Below are 21,593 nucleotides of genomic sequence, written 5' to 3' on the forward strand. Positions count from 1 at the left end.
TGAGTAACAGTATAAGTGTAAATATATGTTTTAAGTGTTATGAGACGTTTCTTTTATTTACTTTCCGGCCTTTTTATTAACACCATAAATTTGATGCACAATACCACCGCTTCAGATAATGTGTAGGCTGAGTGAATTTTGGGTAATTATACTCTGTTCACAAAATTTAGGAGGTTTGAGGGAAGCAATTTCATCCATTCCACCTCTCTCTATACATAATTACATTAAGCTAAAAAAGTGGTGGACCACCAGGAAACCTTCCCCTTAAACCACCAAAGTTTTGTGAATGGTGTCTAACATAGGTGGACTGATGTTTTCCATTGCTCTAGGCATTTCCTCTCTTTAGGGGAATTTGAGTACGTTCAAAAAAAGTATAGAGGTATTGAAATTTTATTTAAATAGTATCATATAGTGAAAGGAAATTTTCATTGGGATTCACACTAATCATATACAACATAGGGTAAGTGGGCATCAAAGTTAAGTGCTACATGGAGCACACAAACAAATCCAAAACCTCTAAATCAAATTTAACAATCTAAAAAATGGTAAAATATCTAAATATATAAAAGGCAAAGCCCTCACTGACACACTCACTCACTCACTCATCACTAATTCTCCCACTTCCCATTTTCCTAGGAGGCTGAAATTCGGTACACCGATACTTTGGGCATTAAATAGAAAAACTAAGTAGTTTTTATTCTGATCGGGCATTCGGGCTCCACCCCAGTGGCTCTGGAGTTTCCCATATTAACCTTATGATTTTTCATATTTAAAAGGAATTGATGAATCTTAACAGCTGTTTCAATGAAACAAGTTGGTTCTGTTCTATGATGTTCAATAGAATTAAAGTTACAAGGATTACCAACAGGGTGCAGCACTATTGTTTTTTTTTTTTATTTATGACAACAGCTAATTTGCAACCAAAAGGTGAATGAGCGTAGCGAACGAACTTCAACCTGGAGGCGAGTTAGCGTAGCGAACGAAACCAGAAGGCAAGTGAGCGCAGCAAACGAGCTCCAACCTAAAGGTGAGTGAGCAAAGCGAACAAACTTCAACCAGGACGTGATTGAGCCATGCAAACGAGCTCATCTTGAAAATTAAGAAGTTAAACGGGGCAAAGCCCGCGGGTACAGCTAGTAATAATTATAAATCAGTAATAGGTTGTGTTGCTAGCCTAGTGGTTAGCGTCTCGGACTTCGGTGCGGGAGGGACGGGTTCAATCCCCGGCACATCCACTAATCTTTGATGGGTTTGGACCGCTTTCCCTAAAAGTGTTTGACTTCATTAGAAAAATGCCACTGGCGTAGATACAAAAAAAAAAAAAAAAAAAAAAAAAAATAGCAATCCCATCCATAAGAATGGTATCATATATTGCTTAATACTTCTTAAACCTACTTACTACTTAAAACTCACTCGGTGATGTAAAGAAACCCATTTAAATAACATTGAGTGCTTAACTTAAAAAATATAACTCTATGGAGCCAACGACGTTCAACGCTAGAAATCAGCTGTGCGCTTGAATGTTATTGTTAATGCTTTAAAGTATTTTCCTACCTAACCTAGCTTTTGTTAGTAAAAGAACGTTACTGATAGAAGATGAGTGAAATGGATAATGAAAAATATTGTACGTAAACCCATGTATATTGTCGAGTCAGGTAAAATCTTGTACGTTACACGCAAGAGCGTGTTTACATCACTTAGGTGAATTATGCAACTCGCTTCCGCTCGTTGCACAACATTCACCTGCCTGAAGTAAAAACGCTCTTACTACACTTGTAATGTAAATAGCTATTACTCATAATGTATTAAACATCTTGTTGTAAATATAATTCAGTCAATAAGCTACATCTTAATTCGAATATTTACGTACAAAACGTATACACAAATTGTTTAGAAAACTGGATATATATCGATGACTTGCTGAAATATTGAATATTGATAGTATTTCTGTAGTAGCAGTTGGTTAATTTATAAACATAAAATAACTATTTCAACATTTTGTCACATTTTATTGATGATAATTTGTAGATTGTAAGATCTAATTTCAGATCCATCATTTGAAGTCAAATTTACCAAGGTGGAATGGCTGGAAGTTTTTTCATCCAGATGTAACTCTAAAGGCAGGGATGACTTAGACTTCACATCAGGTATGTAAACTGAAGGTGCACAAGTCACATGTTGAGATGGGCAAACTATTTTGTAGGTCTTACTTTTTTGGAAAAGCTTTTCAAGTTCGTCATTGAATTTTTCTTCTTTTTCTTCCAAGATCCATTGAAGTAATCGAAAACCGATGTTGGATTCTATGTAAGTGTCCCAGAACTCTTTCTCCTCAGGCGATATAGTCAGGTCAAACATGACTTTGACAGCTGACCACTGTTCAAAGTTGCAACAAGGAACATGGACTGTAGTGGTTCTATTGCATACGAGAGCTCTCTCACAAGTACAATTGCATTTTGTCTCTTGCTTCATTACAACTTGCAGAGTCAACGTTGGCTCGGGCTTACAAGGAACTGATTGCAATTTAACAATAAAGTCACCAATATCTGCGTTTCTAAATATCAGCCAGTAATCACGCACAATGTTTGAGAAACAACAAACTTTGAAGGCCAGTTTACCGCTTCCAATCTTTGACTTGGCTGATGAAACGATCAGTGAGTTGTCAGAAAAGTACAAGCGGCGAGGAATTTTATGTTTTCTTTCTTTTGCCCAACTCAAAGCATTTATGTTTCCTGGTTGGGGTTCTGAATAAGTGACCCATAGATCGTACGAGTAGAATTCAGCTTTGAAGTCGAGCAAATGAGGAGACTCTACAGTTATCTTTGTATCTATCGGAGTGTTTAGTGGAGAAACTATGGTAAATGCTGATGACACTGGGAGCTTAACAGGGCAACCTTCCAGTTTGAACACGTAATTTCTACCGAACTTGGGTGGCATACAAGCCCCACACAGCAGAAGGATAGCCTCAGCTTTGATTGTATTACGAGCTACATAATTCACAGTTATAGTTTGCTTGGACTTCCGCTTCAAGACAAAAGAGTCTTCACAATTGTCAAGGATGAAGTTGGAAGACCGTTGGACAATTTCCACATGATAAGTAACGCTTGCCTCTTCGTCATTTTCTAAGGTTACAATGTGAGATTCCCCGGCATTCAGGATACCCCTGAAGTTAATCGTAGCTTCTGGTTTGTATGAAGGCAGAATTTTGTACAAATAGGTTACCAATAATAACATCTTTATAGAGTTTGAATGTACAAAATCTCTAGGTGTTATTGAGAACCCCAACCTAATACGACCCCAGGCCATGCACAGACATGTTGTGTTATGATAAGCCTGACTAGTGGTAGAGGGATGAATACACATGTTGTGGAAATAGAGCTCAGTGAGGTAGGGACAATAGGCTGCTGTGATGGTTGTGAGAACCAATCCATCCTCAAGATCTGTGTCAAAGTTAGTAACAGTTCGAGGTGGCGGTGACTTGTTTGGCCATACCAGTGTACGCTGTGAGTTGTAATGATGGGTCAGCCAGATAAGAAGTACCTCTTCTGCTCGTCCAAAGTTATCAGCCTCATCATTACTATGTTGTCTAGCGGTTTGTCTTAAATTATCACGATGTGAATAAGAGACTCCGACTGCTGGTGCGAGAATTAATGTCTTGAACATTTGGAGGAACAGATCCAACCAACATTGCACCGAGATGCTCAAGAAATTATCAGCACTCATCAGTTCTGAATGAATCTCATAGTCGCATTTGCTCTCAATACTTAAAGGTTTATGGTCTGAGACAGATGTTACCTTGGACCTTTGGTAGAAACAATATTCATCGTACACCATGAGATATTTAGGCTCAACATGAGCCATCAAGGCTCCTTGAACTGTCATAAAATGCACCAGCTGTCGATACAAGTTGTGGGTGAATATTGCTTTTGCTGTATTCTCTTCAGGTATTTTATCAATCGGTGTAAAATATTTCCTAATCCGTCTTCCACATATCCTTTCAAGAGCATCAAATACATTTTTCAATGCCATCCGAGATGAACGGCTGTAGTCCCCCTTGTCAACAACTGAGAAAGATGAAAATGAATTATTTCCAAATATTGGATTGTATGAGCAACAAAAAACTTGTTCATACGCCCATTGTTGAACTGCATTTAAAGTTTTGTTCATGAAAATCACATGTTCATTCACTGCCCTTCGTAGTGGAAACATCGGAAAAACTATTTCTTCGTTTTGTTGTGTGATCTTTTTTGCTGTCAACAGTTTATCTACAGATGGCTCACTTTCTTCCTTTTCACTAAGCTGAAGTGACAGTTCTATATCAGAGTTTGATACGAGTCTTTGTTCTTTTCCCACAAGCACAGAATCTTTTAAACTTTGACGTTTGATGACAGACTCCTTGACTATATTGGATTGAACTAGTGAACACAGCGTTTTAAGTGACACAGTGGATAGTCCTGAACCCTCTGAAGAGCTGTCTACTTTAGAGACCATAGTTTGGCGCATGAGTTTCTGTTTAGGAAGTATAACTCTCTCATTTTCTACAACAGTCTTGTGGGTACATGAGGCCTTCTCTGGCCTACTCACTTTAGGCTGGTGCAAATCGTGGGATTTTAAATAACCATACGTTGTGAGTAAGCAGTTATCAGAGGTTGCGATCATGTTGATAACACATTGTGACTGTTTGCCATCTTTAAATGTAATCTTCTTTCTTAGTGCTACAGGAAACTTACTTTTGAACGTTATTGAAATCGGCATGATACAATCGACATTACCAACCACTGTGTTTCCTTTAGGAAAATCGACCCTAAACAAATCTTTGTATGGATCTGTTATTTCAAAACCTATTGCTACATCCTTGGTGTCTTGGTTCTTCGTGATTTTCAGTTGCAGTGTGGTTCTGATTTCAACATTTAATGGCACTGGTTGAAAATAAACCTCTTTAACTGATGATGTGATAGTACAAGGCCAAAGAATTTCAGCTGTCAGTCTAACTGTGTTGTATACACAGGAGTATTCCTCAAAAGTTGTTAAAATTTCCACATCACTAACAAACAAACCAGGTGATATCCCAGTAAACGTCACTACATAGGTTATACAACTTCCAGGATCCAAAACCAACTCGGATGAATCCTTGCCTACATCTTTTCCATCAACACATATATCAAAAAGGCCTTGATTGTTCTCTGGACGAGCGAACACTCCTATTGATTTATTACTGGTGTTTTCAATTGTAAAACTTTTGACCTCTGGAACTGAAGAAAAGTCCAATTCCAAGTCAGAAAAGGTCAAAGATGGTTTCAGAACAACTACATTGACCAAAACCTGGTGAGATGTAGTTAAATTTTTACCCTGATCTAAAGTATTCTTCTTTCCTCCACCTTTATTAGATTTCCCCCCAACTTCTGTCTCCTGTCTGCTGATGTTGTGCGCTAAAGGCATATTGTTGATGGTAATAGGGAGGTAAAACTCATATGATGCCAGATCTTTAGGAACAAAGTGCAAATAGAACTTCTGAAGTGCCCCAGGATCTAGGGTGAAACTATAACTTGAAAACCCTGGATCATGATACCTCTTTGATAAAGATACTTTAAACTGTGCATATTCATCCATCTTAAACCCCACTTGAGCTGTGGTTTTACTTTTATTTTCTGCTATTAGTACAGTGCGGACAACAGAATTGCATGGCACACGGTGTAAATTGATGAATTTTGGAGTCACTTCAACTTCTGGATATACAACATAACCGTTAACTTTCATATCTATAGTGGTTGAGCTTTGCAGGGTCATGAACACGATAAAATTCAGGGGCATTTCTAATTGAACAGTTATATGTAGAAATAGAGAATGACAACTTTTAGCTTTTATTGTGCCTACACTAGGTATAACAGTAACCTTAACACCATTTACAGGTTTTTGGCTGAGCACCACAAACATTGCATCAGAAAAATCTGGGTTGAAGATCATAAATTCTCGAACAGTTTTCAAGTTTATCGGAATGTTACCTAGATTTAAAATGGGCTCTAAAAAGTAAACATTTGTTTTGGGTAAGGTGACGCCAGTTTTGAGTTGGAGACATACGGTGCCATCGACCACTAAGTTTAGCGGATGTAGTTTGTAATTTGGACAACTAGGTTCAAAAAACACTCCACACCATACTGCTTCTAATTTAGGTATTACACCAAAAACAGGTTCAATTTTGATTGGCGACTCTTCTGGAATAGCCCAAGAAAATGCAACAGGAATATTGAGTGGATTGTTAATAGATACAGGGACACACAAATCTGCAAAAGGAGCATCTGGAATCTTGACTTGAACATACTTGGGTGTGACAGTCAGACTACGATGTACAACTTCTGCCACTACAGCGATGTCGAATGAGTGAAAACCGTTTATTACACAGCTCACCGTGCCACTGTATCTGCCCAACGATTCTCTTTGAAATGTAAGCATTATTTTACCTTCAGATTTTCCTGCAACTATGAAATTATCCAAAGTTTGGACATTTATCCCTGACGTCAATGGTACCATCCTGGCACTTATTTTGAAATCATTATCGTTAACTATGGTCAGCAACTGAGAACAGCTTTTACACACTGTAACACTTCCAAAAGACACAACTTCTGGGTAGACTCTGATACGGTAAAGCTGCACAAACGTCATTGGGACAAATACTTCGCTGGGCTGTTTTACTTCTTTATTTGGAAATAACACAATAGGAGGATCCGACGGACCTTTAGAAAACTTTTTGTGGCAACAGTTATCTTTTGAAATAAATGACGCTGCTGTGCCTCTAATGTAGTTCAAAACCCAAGCATTGTGAGCTTTTTTCCCAACCATTTTCTCGTAAGTGAGTGTCTCAGATTCGTCTACAGGTGGTATATACCTAGGCAACCCTTTATATATGGTCAACGCTTTTGTATCTGTTGGCCTTGGTCGCAGTGAGCGTGGCCTATCATTAGGGAATGCTATTGTTGCATCTGTCTGATGCCACGGACGGCCAGACTTGGCCTTCATTGTCAAGGCACATCGAGGCTTTTTAATTCTGCTTGCAAAAGTCACCCCATCAGTAAGAAACCCAACCTCATTCGTTATCATTGGAGTAATACCCAGGTTGAATGTCGGTTTTGGAAGGATATTTTGTGATTTCACATTACCAAATATTCTCACATTTATATGATTAACTACGTGAAAGTCTTGCTTGTCAGTAGCGTTCTTTTCAGCAAGTATATTGAAGGAAAGAATTTTTGGTAGAAAGCCAATATTTCTAGCACATAGTTTTACGGTAACATCATAAGAAGTCTTAGGGCTAAGTTTTTTAAAATCGGGAATGACTTCAAAAAAAGGAATTTTACTATATTGAAAAGCCAGCAACTGGTTTGTTTTGTTGGTCAGTTGGACTACTTTGACAACAGTAGCTCCAACAAGAGTATCTGGAAAGTAAAGAGCATCAGGTATGATACTGAGGGAGGGTATTTCTGCTTCCCCATACACATAGAACAAAACAGAAATCTCTTCAATGAAAACCCGAGATGGAGGTTCCCTTCCGTTTGTCTCTTTGTCCAACAATAATTTGAGGTCGTAATTCGATGGTTTGTTTCCGAAAGTAGTGCGGTCCTTCAAAGAGAAGTGTTCATAACTATCAGGAACTGAGTCTATGCCAGATTCATCAACTTGAATTCTCTTGATTCTAACAGCACAGAGATAATCATTTAAATCTGTATCTTTGTCTTTTGATACACACTGCTCATTTCCCTCAATCATTTTTGGGCTGAACCAAAAAGTGAAAATTCTTCCCTCAAATGGCTTGAGTCTTCCCTCAACTGGCTCTATATCAAACATTTTCACCTTGGATTGTGCTTTTTCCCTAGCTTCTCTAAACGGCTCCTGACCTTCGCTCCCGTAATCAGCGAGAACTACAAAAGCACTACTCGAAGCTGCCACATTGTGAACTACGAGTGTCTGGTATCTCTGGCAGCCGTAAAATGTGGCAGGAAAGTCTACAAGTGTGAACTCACTGATGGTGTTTGGATGTTGCACCAACAAGCTGCGACGACAAGCTTCCACTTCAACAGGTATTCTCGTCTGACCCAAGTCTGTTGATATCCACAACTCTGATGAATGGATTCCCTCTCTCAGCGCAAGGAGTTTCACTCTGACAGTCACACTGTTATGAGGACGAATCCACCCTTTCATCGGTCCTATGTGAAGATCCAGCTCGTTGGTTCCCACATCCACGAGAAACTTGGTAGCGCAGAACGATACGTTCTTGATACGGATCTTTCTCTCAATCGGTTTACAGCCGATGTCGACTCGACCAAATTTAATTGACGTTGGTATTATATCTACAAAGGCTTGTCCTTTGCTTGCCTCCAGAGGGAGTTGTACGACATTGTCATTGATGTAAATGGGCAGAGAGGAATGTACAATGGTGCTCTTAGTGCACTTATAGTGGACATGTCGTTGGATCTTCAGTCCGGGAGCCAGCATATGGCCCCATTCTAACGGAGTGACTCGGAATGACAAAGCCCTGGGAGTTAGGATTCGGACAGTAACAGGACATTCTGAAATGTTCTGCACAGAAACTGACTCTTGGTAACTCTGGTTCTCGAAAGTGTTGTCGAATTTTACTATAGCAGGACAAATTCTCACTCCATAAATGTCTATCCATTTTTTACCTTGTGAGTTAACGACTGCTGTTCTAGACTCTACGTAATTGAGCGACTCTTTGGACCCTGAGCTTCCATCGTCCTCCTTTAGTGAACATGAAGAGAGCACACAGGACTTTTTGGATGAGATATTTGAGTCTCTTTCAGGAGATACTCTAATGTTTGATTCTTTCTGGCTTGATTTCTGAGAATTTAATGAGATTTGCGATTGGGTTTTTGAAAGGAAATCAGTTTTTGTTGATGTGTGTTTTTTCATCATAGTTTAACCTTAAACATTGACTGAAAATATTTTTGATATAAATAGTTGTTCGCTTGTTAATTTGAATTTATTCCACAATATTCACAATTGAAACTGTATTTTAAACAAATCTAATATTGTCCGTAGTATTACTGCAAAAGGTTGAATTATGACAACATCATTTTATGTTATTACTGCGCTTTAATGTATCATTTGGAAAACACACTTTAACGAAACTTTTCTTAAATCACACCAGTAAAATTATCTGAATATATAGGCTTACAAGAAGGAACTATAGCCAAATGTCAATACCAAAAATATTTATATTTTGGTCAACATATGTTTTTATTTTAGCCTACTGTATGAATAATTTTTCATCCACACATTATGTTGTAAGTATTTTTTTTTACTTTGATTTACAAATCATATGATTTGCGCTAGTTATAATGAAATTTATGTTTGTTAAATTATAGTGCAACTACAGAAACCTGATGTTATGATATATGTCAAAAATGCATGAATGCAAAAGTCTTCTTGTTTTTTACATTGAAGATTCAAATCATTAAAATTGTTATTTTCCTAGTCTTATAGCCCACTTAGCCGGGTGACTAAGTGGGCTTCCTTGCACTGATTAGGCTATAGTACAGAAAGCTGCTAATTGCTGCGTTTATAATACTTACTTGGCCACACACTTTTTACTTTGTCGCACACCAGTATTCCAACCAAACAACATAAAAAAGTGTGCTTTTATTATAAAAAATGTTCTCAAATTATAATTCTTCACGCATTATTCATCATTTTTCCAGAATTTCTCAATTTTTTTTAATAGTTATGTATACTAAATACAGGGTGGCTGAAAAGTAACTGGCAACCTTCTTAGATATGAGGGGCTACAATAATTATGGTTAATTTTGCCCTTGGTGGGGGTAGGGGATGGCTCAAAATGTTCATATGACAAGTATAGTCAAGTTTGGTATTATTTTACAGGTCTCGACGAAACATAAAAATTGACATAGAGAAAACTAAAATCGGCCCACTAAAAACAAAATGGCACCCTAAAACGTTTCAAATCAAAATAACCATGAGTAGCTGAAAATTAACTTGCATCCCCATTAATTTTTTAACTATTTGAGAAATTTGATATCGGTTTGCAGCGACTTGTTTGGATATAAAGGGCTACAATAATTATGGTCAGTTTTGAAAATTTTGCCCTTGGGGGTAGCGGTGGTAGGGGGTAGCTCAAAATTTTCAAATGACAAATATACAGTAGAACTCTTTAATCCGAAAGTCCACTAATCCGAACGCCTCACTGCTGTACTCTATGCACAGTACAGTAGTTTTTTTTTATTGATGTACGCATTGTAATTATTTCAATTGTAATGCACAGTACTGTTTATTCCCTATGTTTACTACTGGGGCGTAAAGAGGGTAATATATGACACACCAATAATCCAAGGGTGAAGAGTAACAAGAAACACTAGAGAGTAGAGGTGGCACATGGGCGGAAGCCGTGGGTGGATGGCGGATGACAACGTCTTGGGAAGAGGGTAGCCAACTTGTAGATTGAGTAGAGATGAGGGAAGTGTGCACACTTTTGGGGAACACTTGTGGGAAATCCAGTAATCGTAATCCACTAAAGTTGGCACTTAACACAGGTTCCTGGCACGCGCGGCGGCAGACGGAACTGCTTAGCGGCGGCAACAATAACGTACTAAATAACTTATTAAAAAAAAAACACCTTTTACAGAGTTTGACGTCGAGAAAGTTTTATTAATTGTTCGTGATGAACGATAGAAGAGCGGTAGTGAGTCCGAGAAGCGGTTTTAGCGGTAAAAGTTTATAAATAGAGAAAGACTAACGAAATACGGCGCAATGCACGTATTCAGCCGAGGAGAGTTACATTTCAACTGAACATTATTTTTGGAGGGGGAAGGGACGCTACCTCAATGTTTCTTAGAGGGGTACCGCAAATTTATCCATGTCCATATCACGTTTCCTGCATCAGGCAACACAGCCGAGATAGTGTGTGTGTTTTGTGTAGGCTTGTGTGAGTGAGACTCTAACATTTGATACAAAGATACTTAATCAAATTGAAATGAGATTTAAAAATACAGATTTGGTTTGGAAATAAGCTATCATCAGCTACATCTCCCTTACACGTGCATACCTTCAATTCAAGACCTCAATTATTAAAATCTGTTGGGTAGAAGAGGCAAACGAACTCGGAAAAGAAAAACCCAAATTTTTTTAATATATAAGATTACTGTAGCCCCTCATAGCTAAGAAGGTTGTCACAAACACATTTAAAATACTATCTCAAATGGTTGAAAAGTTAAGGGGGGTGTAAGTTACTTTTCAGCCACCCTGCATATGTTGAGTAAAAGGTCATTAACTGGTAATTTTGTAATACTTTCTTACATGACTGGCGTGGTTTCAATTTTTAAATAATTCTTAATGCAGACTTTTGTTTTTTGTAATTTAAATATTTGTTTACTTTTGGATAAACTTGAGACCCATATAGGTATTGCATATCTAATGTTGGAAATAATTAACGAATGATATACAGTTAAGTAATGCGTCTTCACTACAGAACATACAACAGACAATCTTCTTAGTATAAAAATAATTTAGGAAAGTTTTTTACATGCTAAGTCCTAGGAATTTGATTGTTTCTACTTCTTCTATATGTTGATCATCAATTAAAATATTTAAGTAGAAATCTTATTTCATTTTATCTCTGATTGAAAATTCCATATATACCAAAAGGCAACCAAATATTTTTTGACATCATTTCTATTATTGCACCTATTAATTTTAGTCAGAACTTATAATTAAAGTTTTGACTAATTTTAACGACACCATGGATGCTTTGCAAACACTGCCAGCAATGCCCTGTGCGTTGGGGCCCTGTCCCTGGCCGCGCCCTATGTGGCCGCGTGGTCATCGTGCCAGCCCTGACTCTAACTAATAGACTAGCCTATGTAGACTCTGTCATAACTTACAGTAAAGATACTACATGAACATAGAGGAAAACAATAAAACATATTTCACAAAAAGAAAAATATTCCTTTAATTAATATAGATACATTCTACACCCCATCATTCACGCTTTCTTTTCAAAAACTTACAATGTATTTGTAACACTAGGGAAAGATGCTTGAGTTTAAACGGTGAGTTTTGTGGATTATCAAAGTCAGTGAATTACTGATGTTCTGAAAAAGCACCAACATCTTATAATACCATTGAAAGTTCCAGAAATTGTAAAATAAAATTTAACTTTTTGATGTTAATAATGAGTGAGGAATTATGTGGTAATTGTTTGTCAAAAATATGCAAATGAACTCCGTTTACTATCTTGCACCAAATAAAAATGCTTGTAACTCAACTGGTTGGTAAATTACCAACTAAACCTACTTGTCAAACATATAGGTGTATAAAAATGCTTACCATAGCATTCCTTATAATTAAAGTTAACATTTTAGTTGTTTTATTGTTTATTTTACACTAACTATAAATGATATTCTTGGTTTAGTATGGAATTATAACCAATTTCTTTAGTTAACCTTGATCAGACAAAAAGAAATCAATTTGACAATCCACACAACACTTATCAGGAGAAAAGTTCAAAGACTTAAGGAGAAAATGACAACGCCAATCCAGTATAGCTTAGCATCTACAACATTACACACAGAATGTTGATAAACTAAATAAAGGCATGATTGCGGAATAACTTTTTTACTAAGTATATTAAAACCACTCTACAGTTGACAATTGGTTAACTTACATAAAATAAAATAATATAATCAACAACAACATCACAAGCAGGAAAAATTCAAATCAACTCAACAACACGACAAAGAGTTGAAATAACAATATTTTACCTGTTATCAAAGAATTTGTAAAATGATCACTGTAGCAATTTATAGTATGGCAGAAAAAAAATATAAAAGATTTCTAATCCTTCCTATACACACAGCTGCGTTAAAATTGGTATAATAAATCCAAAATATAGCCTTAAAATTAATAGATAAACATTTCATAAAATAACTATAGGCTTTTCCGGTATGAATATTGTATAATTTGGATTAGCGTGTCAGAAGGTAACTAATTCAGTCAATAAAAAACTCTTCAGTGAGACTTGTCGGATGAACGTCGGAATGTTAGCTGTGTGTCAGCTGACTGTTTGACAGAAGCCTTTCTACAGCAGCATTGATGTCTCCAAATGTTGCTATCAGGGCTGTAACATGACACAACTTGAGGTAGAAAGTTTTTATTAAACTGATATGTAGGCTACCCAAATAATTAATCTCCTGTAAGGCAAGTGGAACCCCTCTATTAACTTCTTAATAGGTTGTATCAGGAAAACCTAACTTTTGCACACCTCTGCACAAAAAAAATCCAAAATACAGAGAGAGCCAATGTTGAAACTAGTAATGGCCAATGGCACAAAAAATACCAATGTTGAAACTAGTAATGGCCAATGGCACAAAAAATTCCAAAATACAGAGAGAGCCAATGTTAAAACTAGTACTGGCCAATGGCACAAAAAATACCAAAATACAGAGAGAGCCAATGTTGAAACTAGTAATGGCCCATGGCACAAAAAATTCCAAAATACAGAGAGAGCCAATATTAAAACTAGTAATGGCCAACGGCACAAAAAATACCAAAATACAGAGAGAGCCAATGTTGAAACTAGTAATGGCCAATGGCACAAAAAATTCCAAAATACAGAGAGAGCCAATGTTAAAACTAGTAATGGCCAACGGCACAAAAAATACCAAAATACAGAGAGAGCTAATGTTGAAACTAGTAATGGCCAACTGCACAAAAAATTCCAAAATACAGAGAGAGCCAATGTTAAAACTAGTAATGGCCAACGGCACAAAAAATACCAAAATACAGAGAGAGCTAATGTTGAAACTAGTAATGGCCAACTGCACAAAAAATTCTAAAAGACAGAGAGAGCTAATGTTGAAACTAGTAAGGGCCAACCACATAAAAAGTTGGGAAAGTTCTAATCCTTGTTTTAATTTTAGTCTAATGAGTTGTAGGCCTTGGTTATAATGTCTGGCTCAGTTTACACTAGTGGTCTGCAGACTACATAAATTTTTTAAATCGCGTAGAGTCAAAATATTTTGGCCGTTGCTTCATAAAGTATTGATAAAAAAAATTCTAACTGTTTTATTACAATCGATTTTTAAATAATCATTTATATAATCTCCCCCATATTGTGGTACAATCTAGAACATCTTCCACAGTCATAGCAACATCAAGAACATCTGCAGAAATGACAATTCGTAAACATCTCCTGCGGTTACACGGAAATCTAGAAAACCTTTATAGGTCTTGGCAAAGTTGTAAACCTCTTCCACAGTCATGGCTACATCAAGAACATCTTCTGCAATCACGGCAAAATCGTGACTGTCTTCCGAGATCATAGTGAAATCACAGTTGCCTTCAGCAGTCACAGTAAAATCTAAAACACCTTCCACGGTCACAGCAAAATTGAAAACAACTTCCATGGTCACGGCATACTTGTGAACATTTTCTGCAGTCATTGCTACTTCATTGTCTCCTACGATGCAGCATATCCCTCAACATCACACATGATCATGGATGACAATCATGATAATAGATTTTTCTGCTATCATAAAATTAAAAGCTCAGCACGTCTCACCCGAACCGACCTGAAAATATTGGAGACCCGCTAACCTCTAGTTTATACATGTTTCAACAAATAATTATTGTAAACTAATAAAATCATTAGAGAATTTTAACCATATATTAAATAAAAGTCTTGAAATTAAATAGACCTACAAATCTTCTTATAAAAATAGGGATGGGCCGATTCCAATTCTCGATACCAGTGGTATCGAAGAATCGCCGATACTTGATACTTCGCTTCATTGTAGGCTACTCGATACCGATTCTGAAAAGTGAGGTTAATTATGATGCTAAACTCAACTGACATTGAAGGTTATAAAGCGTGGCACATCATAGTTTATTTGGAATACTCTGAAGTCAGTTAATATAAATAATTCTAAGTTCATTATCTCACATACGTAATAGTTTTATAATCCAAAATAGCTTGCCGTTGCATTTCACAACGAATGATGTGAAGTTGTGATCAAGCCTATCTTATTTTCCGTATAGGGTAACCTAATCTATGTAACCTTAATCAATAGCAATGCAGTTATCTTATTGTATAAAGATTAAATAAAAATAACATGCTCCTTTATATAGGGACAGCGATAAGCACACATAAGTTATATGTGTTATTATTGTTATTAAATTAATTTTTTACAGGTATCGGTATCGAGTGCAGAATCAGGAATCAAAACTTTAGTTGTAGAATCGGAATCAGTTTCGGAATTGACCAATTCTAGAATCGGCCCATCTCTAATAAAAACTAATCCGTAAACAAAAAATGGTGTAAAGGGTTACCTTGCAGATTAGCCTCCCTGTTGACAAAGCCCATAGCAGTGAGTTGTTCCAGTTGACTACGGTACCTCTCCTCCGGGGGTTGACTGGAAGCGTTGGGGCCTTGACCTGCCATACCCGCAACCTACAGCACAAACACGATTAGGTCGAGACAAAGGCAGCTTTTACATGTAAGGTGGCTGATGGGGGTGTGCATAAATGTTGAACACACAAATCGACTAAAATACTTTTTAGCGAATTTCCCTTTAGGGAAGTAGTTATTACCGTAGGTGGCACGGTAAGACCTAGACCCGGGACCGATTTACTTTTTCATTTTGATGTCCCTAGAGGCCAAAAACACCATTCGTTCAAATTTTTATATATGTATATATATATATATATATATACGTCCGTGAACGCGATAACTTGAGTAATTTTTTTCCGATTTTGATGAAATTTGGTTTAAAGGTGTAAAGCGGGATAAACTTGAATGAGTTCGCGAACCAGCACGATCGGACCATGGGAACGGGGCTCTACGGGGAATTTTATGGGGTAAAAATTGGTTTTTCTCACTTTTGACCCTCAAAACACAAAATTTCCCGATTTATCTTTAGACCTTTTTAAAGAGCTTAAAAAAACAAATAATTTGGTATTTAAAAGTATTTTTGTTTGATTATTAGTAACGGAGAAAATTAAAAAAATTGTAAATTTAAAATTCCCATGTTATTCTTATGGAGAATATTGTACAATATTGGCAATATAGAATATTGGCAAATTTATTTATTTTGTACTAAGCTATCAATATTTTACTCAAAAACACACTTTATTAGTTTCCTTGTAGCAGCAAACCTAGGTACTCGTTAAACCTAATGTTATTAAAATATATTTAACTGAAAATCAATTCAGACAAATGGAAATTCGCTTAGTCGGCAGGTTTGCTGCGGCGGGGGTATTTTATACTTTTTTCAGTTAAATTTGCATTTCAACATAAACATTTGAATTTTGATACAGTCAAATTTAGTAGCAAGATAAGAGTAAAAAGTAGGAGGATGCAGGGAATTGTACATTAATCTAGGGGCAGGACGAGATTTGTAATTTTTCCCAAATTTCCAAGACATAAAATAGGACAGGAATTTTATTCATCATCTATAACGGCAAAAGCGTTAACATATCTCGCAATTATGGAACCGTCATCAATTGTAACTCATGATAGCAGGGAAATGGCTGGCAGTTGGAATAAATTGTGTTTTGAGAAAATTCCTACTAAAACAAAATGTATAACAGGGGATATATTTTTCTTGAAAATTTCAGGATCACATCTCTAGTAAAATGTAATGATTTTCCAGTCGTAAGTGAAGGAATATTGTTTTATTTCTTTGTGAATAGTGCCTGTTTTCTGGGTAGAGTGATTTGAGGAGTTTTTAGTACGGCTAACAGCGCTGAACCTGCCATTTGACAATAACTACTAAATCTATTGTATTGTATTGCTGTGACGTAAAATTCTAGGGGGGGGGGGAATAAACTAGTATACACAAAGTCAGACTAAACCTACCCCTACAACCAGCCACACTCAAATTTCTTAACCGGAATGATCAGAAGGAGCCGAGAAAAATCCAGGGGTCAATACGAAGTTGTTCACGGTTTTGATTGATCAATTTATTAAATTTAATTTATGGCTCAGGGGGAGCTATATCATCCGCACCATCGTTTGAGTGTTTTGGGGAAATTTTGCCTGACTTTTTTTAAATTGACTCTGTAGGACCGACGAGTATTTTATCTTAGCCAATGTGATAAAATACTAAACTCGAAGTTATTTGGTGGAGACATTGGTATATAAAATAGAATATAATATAAATTCCTAAAGAGTCTAATTAATAAATGCAAACGAAGAATTCAGTGTGATACAGTTAAAACAAATTTAATACTAATATTCGTGATTAATTGTTCAAATCTAAACACTCCCAAGGCCTGATTCTATCACCGCCAATGACGGGGTTCAGAACTCAGATGACAAGTCTCGGGGTATTAAAACGACGACTTTTAAAACTAAAATAAATGTACATAATAATTATTCGTTAAGCGGACGGAGAAATCGTAGTTTCGTACCTAATTGATTTAAATGAAACCATAGATAAAACATACTCCCTTAGTAGATTTGTCATCCTTATGGAACAGCTGAAGCCAATTTTATTGTTAGTTCTGTACGTCCAACTGTAGAGGTTATGTTTTGTTTACGATTTGTTTCTTGATATTTCAGTCATTTAAAACATCATTTAACCAAATAAAACTGCATAATCCTAAACAATAACTTGTCTTCTAGTCATATAATCAAATAGTAAAGCACAAATCATGAAAATAACCCTAAAATAATAGAAACAAAATTTTGTCTACACTAGCGATCTGTGTGGACGTACATGAACTAGACACAAAAAACAAACTTCAAAATGTACAATGGGATGAGGAGTCTACTTGTGTTGATTAGTCTATGATGAAACCAAACGATAGCCACCAGTAGTCAGTCACTGGCAGTCAGAAACTGGCGGGTCTAGACTCAAATTTAAGTTATTAAAATTTACATATTTAAAATCAAATTTACAACAAAACAAGAAACAAGAATAAAAAACAAGAAGAAGAAACAAGAATGCGAATGTTAAACAAAAATTAAATTAGGGGTCTGCGGTGCACCGAAAAAGTCGGTACGGTACGGTACAAGCTTAATTACCGTCATCGGTTCGGTACAGCATTTTACACGGTACAAATTCGGTTCGGTACAGCCTATTATAATAATAAATTACTTTCAGTTTACTATCGTAGTCAACGGCAGTTGGTTCCAAGCACATAAAAGTCTTATCAGTTGTTTGTTTACGATCTTCATAATTTATTACTAGCGTGATGATGCAATAAAAAACCCATTAGCAGTCCCAAATCCATTAACATTTTATCACGACAATAATTGTTGTATTGAAGTACTTCCAAGAACTGTTGAGTTTTATCACTTTTATTTCTTTACGACTTTCCCCAATTCTGTTTTATCATAAAAATAATAGTTTTATGATGACTGTTAAATGTTATCTCTAACTTAATCAGTATTTTCGTGAATATTGAATTTGCCGCTGGCCATTGCCTACTGCCATAAAACTGTTTATGGCTACATATTAAACTTGTAACTAATCTACAATCTTATTTTATAAATTAAATATTTGTTATGGATATTTTATCTTTCTATTGACGACCATGGATATATACAAACTTTTGTCGTGATTTTAATTTTAACATCAAAATACAATATTGCACAATCGTGATATTTTAGGCCATTGACCTTTATTATGCATCCGGTATTGCTGTTTCAGAAGAGAAGCACGTTGATAAATTATAAATTGATATTCCCGTAGTTAAAAAGAATTATTTTATAAACCTATAAAACAAAATCATAAAATCTTACATAAAGATAACAATAACGGAAATTGTAAAAAGGGAATAAAGATAACAACGTCATTATTCTTTCTCTTTGTTCTTCTATTTCTTGGGTTTCCCTTATCACGCATTCCTCGTTATCAGCTTTTATGACATAGCGCACAGCAGGGGGTAAAACACTTGAGTGCAGCCGGGCACTAATGAGGGTCGAGGGTCGGACCCTAGGAGGATTAAACATTAAGGAGAGGGCACGCGAATAGGAATACACGTGTTGCGGTGAAGCCAGCTTTAGCAGAACACTAGAGGGGCACGCGGAGCCGTAGAGTGGCAAAAAGCCTCGGCTATAACATGGGAGAGATAGGGAAAAACGCGACGCGCGCTGTTTCGAATTAAAATTGCCGCTAAACTAAAACACCTGTGTTATTCACCGATGGCATTCTTAAAGTAAATTAAATTTCCTATCGAACAGTGTCAATCATTCCTATAAAAAATATTATTTATTATTTATTATTGAAGATCAAAGTTGAAAGAATTGACCTGGACTTTGAACATATGATTACTTTAATTACGTTTTTGAAAAAAATATGATGTATCTACACAAATTAACAATTTATTCGTGTTCCTTAAGAGTTTCTCGAAATAAAAAATATATATTTACCTATATTTAAAAGTGGTTTTTAGAAAAATAATTACAATAAAGTTTTATTTTTATTTTTCCAGTTTATAAAACAATCTTACTAATAATAGGTTAAAATGCAAATTTTAATTCGGGTGATGAAATACATTTTAAATTTGAATTTTTCATAGTTTTCTCGATTTGTTAATATAATTTTTTACTAGTTTTAAGTCATTTATGTGCTAGGCAGGTGATTTTAAATAGCCAAAGTTAAGAAAAAATGCAAAGCCGCTCTAACTTTTTTTACACCAACATTCGTTACAATTAAATTACAATCATAAAAAGTAAAACAATTTCTTGGCAATCAAATTCTTGATTTTTTAAATATCATATTGAACTATATTTGATCTGTTTACCTAAAGAAACTTCGAGTAAAAAGTGTGAATGTTCAACAATCATCACGTCTTCTGACCGCCAAAGTGCGTTTATCATTATTTTAAAGGATTAAAACTTATTTTATTTCTCTTTAAGAAAATGTTCAAATACACATACAGTACTACTCATGATTTGAGTTTTAATTTATGAACAGTAAAATCCATTGGTGATATGGCGGGATTTGAACCCGGGACCCCATGAACCGGAGTCCCGCGCTCTGGTTAGAGTATTATAAATAATACACAATACAAGTATGGCAAAAAATAAAAACAAGGACAACGAATTCCAAAAAATAAGTCATCCTTGTGTAAATTAATTACTCACCTTTGAACGTACTATTGGTTCATAAATATGACTTTCCTCTTAATAGGTTCCTAATATTACGGTTGGAATTTAACTTTTTAATTTTCGTAGGATGATGAAGTCTAATTTTTAAATAGTTAATTGATATTTCTGTTACCAAATCTTCCAGTAACGCATACAACGCAGTATGAGAGGGGGCGGGAGAGTAGCGCTGCCTCCCCCCCTCCCCAGTACGCTGGCTTCAACGAAACTACAGCGTGTCCTCTCCTTAATGTTTAATCCTCCTAGGTCGGACCTTCTTGGGGGTGAACAATAGACGGCTTATCAGACCCTCCCCTCCCCTCCACCGTGGTCTGGAGAAAGCTTGTAAACAAACTATTGCACAAGCGCGCGTGACTTGACATTGGGCTGCTTCAATTATAATTTTGTCAAATGAACTGTGATGTTTCAAAATCAAAAACAATAATTTGGGACCATACTGCTTAACAATAATGGACTGCAATTATTGTTGAACATACAATCCATTTTTAAAAAACTAAGATTATACGATTCAAATACAATTATAAAAATTATTTTGGTATTTTACTTGGAGTAATGAAGTTATGTAGGCTAGTGTAATTCTCGGTTCATCAAGGTTCTACTGAATTATGTTTGGCAGTGAATAAGTGTAGAATGCAATTTATAAATTTAGGGATACACACCTTTTACACAGTTATAAAGTCTAATTGCCCAACATCAAATCTTACTCTGTGATAATCCAAATTTTAGTTTCAGAAAAAAACTTTGCAAGAATTGTATCCATCTTATAACTTAACTAGTTTTGAAGCTGATAAAAAAAAATTGTCTTTGCCATTACTTCATCATAACCTCCAGTTTTTCATTGTCATCTGCTGTGAACAGCTGGCAAAACTACACTGTCTTCTACTGAATGCTTTTATATGTTTAAAAAAAAAACAAAAAAAAAACAACTAGACATTGTGTTGTTTGGAAATAATTTACCAGTTTTGTGAAATTATCTTGTCAATAAATGTTTCAAACATGTTTATTCATAAAAACTCTTATCCTATTTTTAAACTACTTTATCATGGCTATTAAAAGTATCTCAGAGTAAAAAAGGTAAAGCCTTTATCTCAACTGTGATTTTTCTTGACACAATCCTCATAGTAGTAAAAGGTTTTGTTTTAATAATATGTGGTACAGTAATTGTTGTTAGAAAACCATGAATGTAGGATACTATCCATTTTCATAGTAATGTCTATGTATTAAAGTTAAAAATAATGGTTTAGATACAGTTCTGAGAAGAAAACCGCAAAAATACGGGTAGCCGCGTACCGTACCGATTTTGTACCGAGAACCGAGGTACAAAATATTGTACCGTACCGAACCGTACCGACCTTAAATTTTCTGTACCGCAGACCCCTAAATTAAATGCAAATCGTGGTAATGTAATTATCTAATGTGTTTATATCTAGGCTAGTTTAGTACTTTTACTTTATACTTG

The 21,593-nt window shown here is 35.8% G+C and overlaps 2 protein-coding genes across 2 annotated transcripts in view; both read right to left on the bottom strand.

The window, feature by feature from the left end:
• Window positions 1-1,988: 1,988 nt before the first annotated feature.
• Window positions 1,989-8,962, bottom strand: LOC129003622 (cilia- and flagella-associated protein 47-like). The gene has a single exon (XM_054431920.1). It carries the CDS (start codon window positions 8,920-8,922, stop codon window positions 2,002-2,004), a length of 6,921 nt encoding a protein of 2,306 aa, XP_054287895.1. The 5' UTR covers window positions 8,923-8,962; the 3' UTR covers window positions 1,989-2,001.
• Window positions 8,963-11,946: 2,984 nt separating this feature from the next.
• The window catches only part of LOC129002472 (ubiquilin-4-like), a 43,773-nt gene continuing 34,126 nt past the window's right edge, over window positions 11,947-21,593 (bottom strand). Inside the window, exons 9-10 of the mRNA XM_054430306.1 lie at window positions 15,349-15,469; window positions 11,947-13,138 (exon numbers count right to left, since the gene is read on the bottom strand). Of these exons, the coding sequence (XP_054286281.1) occupies window positions 13,062-13,138; window positions 15,349-15,469 (198 nt within the window). The 3' untranslated portion in view covers window positions 11,947-13,061. The remainder of the gene's footprint in view (window positions 13,139-15,348; window positions 15,470-21,593) is intronic.

This window comes from Macrosteles quadrilineatus, unplaced genomic scaffold (genome assembly GCF_028750875.1).
Source record: "Macrosteles quadrilineatus isolate MER2022 unplaced genomic scaffold, UCM_ALF_1.0 Scaffold_9__3_contigs__length_116548681, whole genome shotgun sequence".
In the NCBI taxonomy this organism is placed as follows: Eukaryota; Metazoa; Arthropoda; class Insecta; order Hemiptera; family Cicadellidae; genus Macrosteles; species Macrosteles quadrilineatus.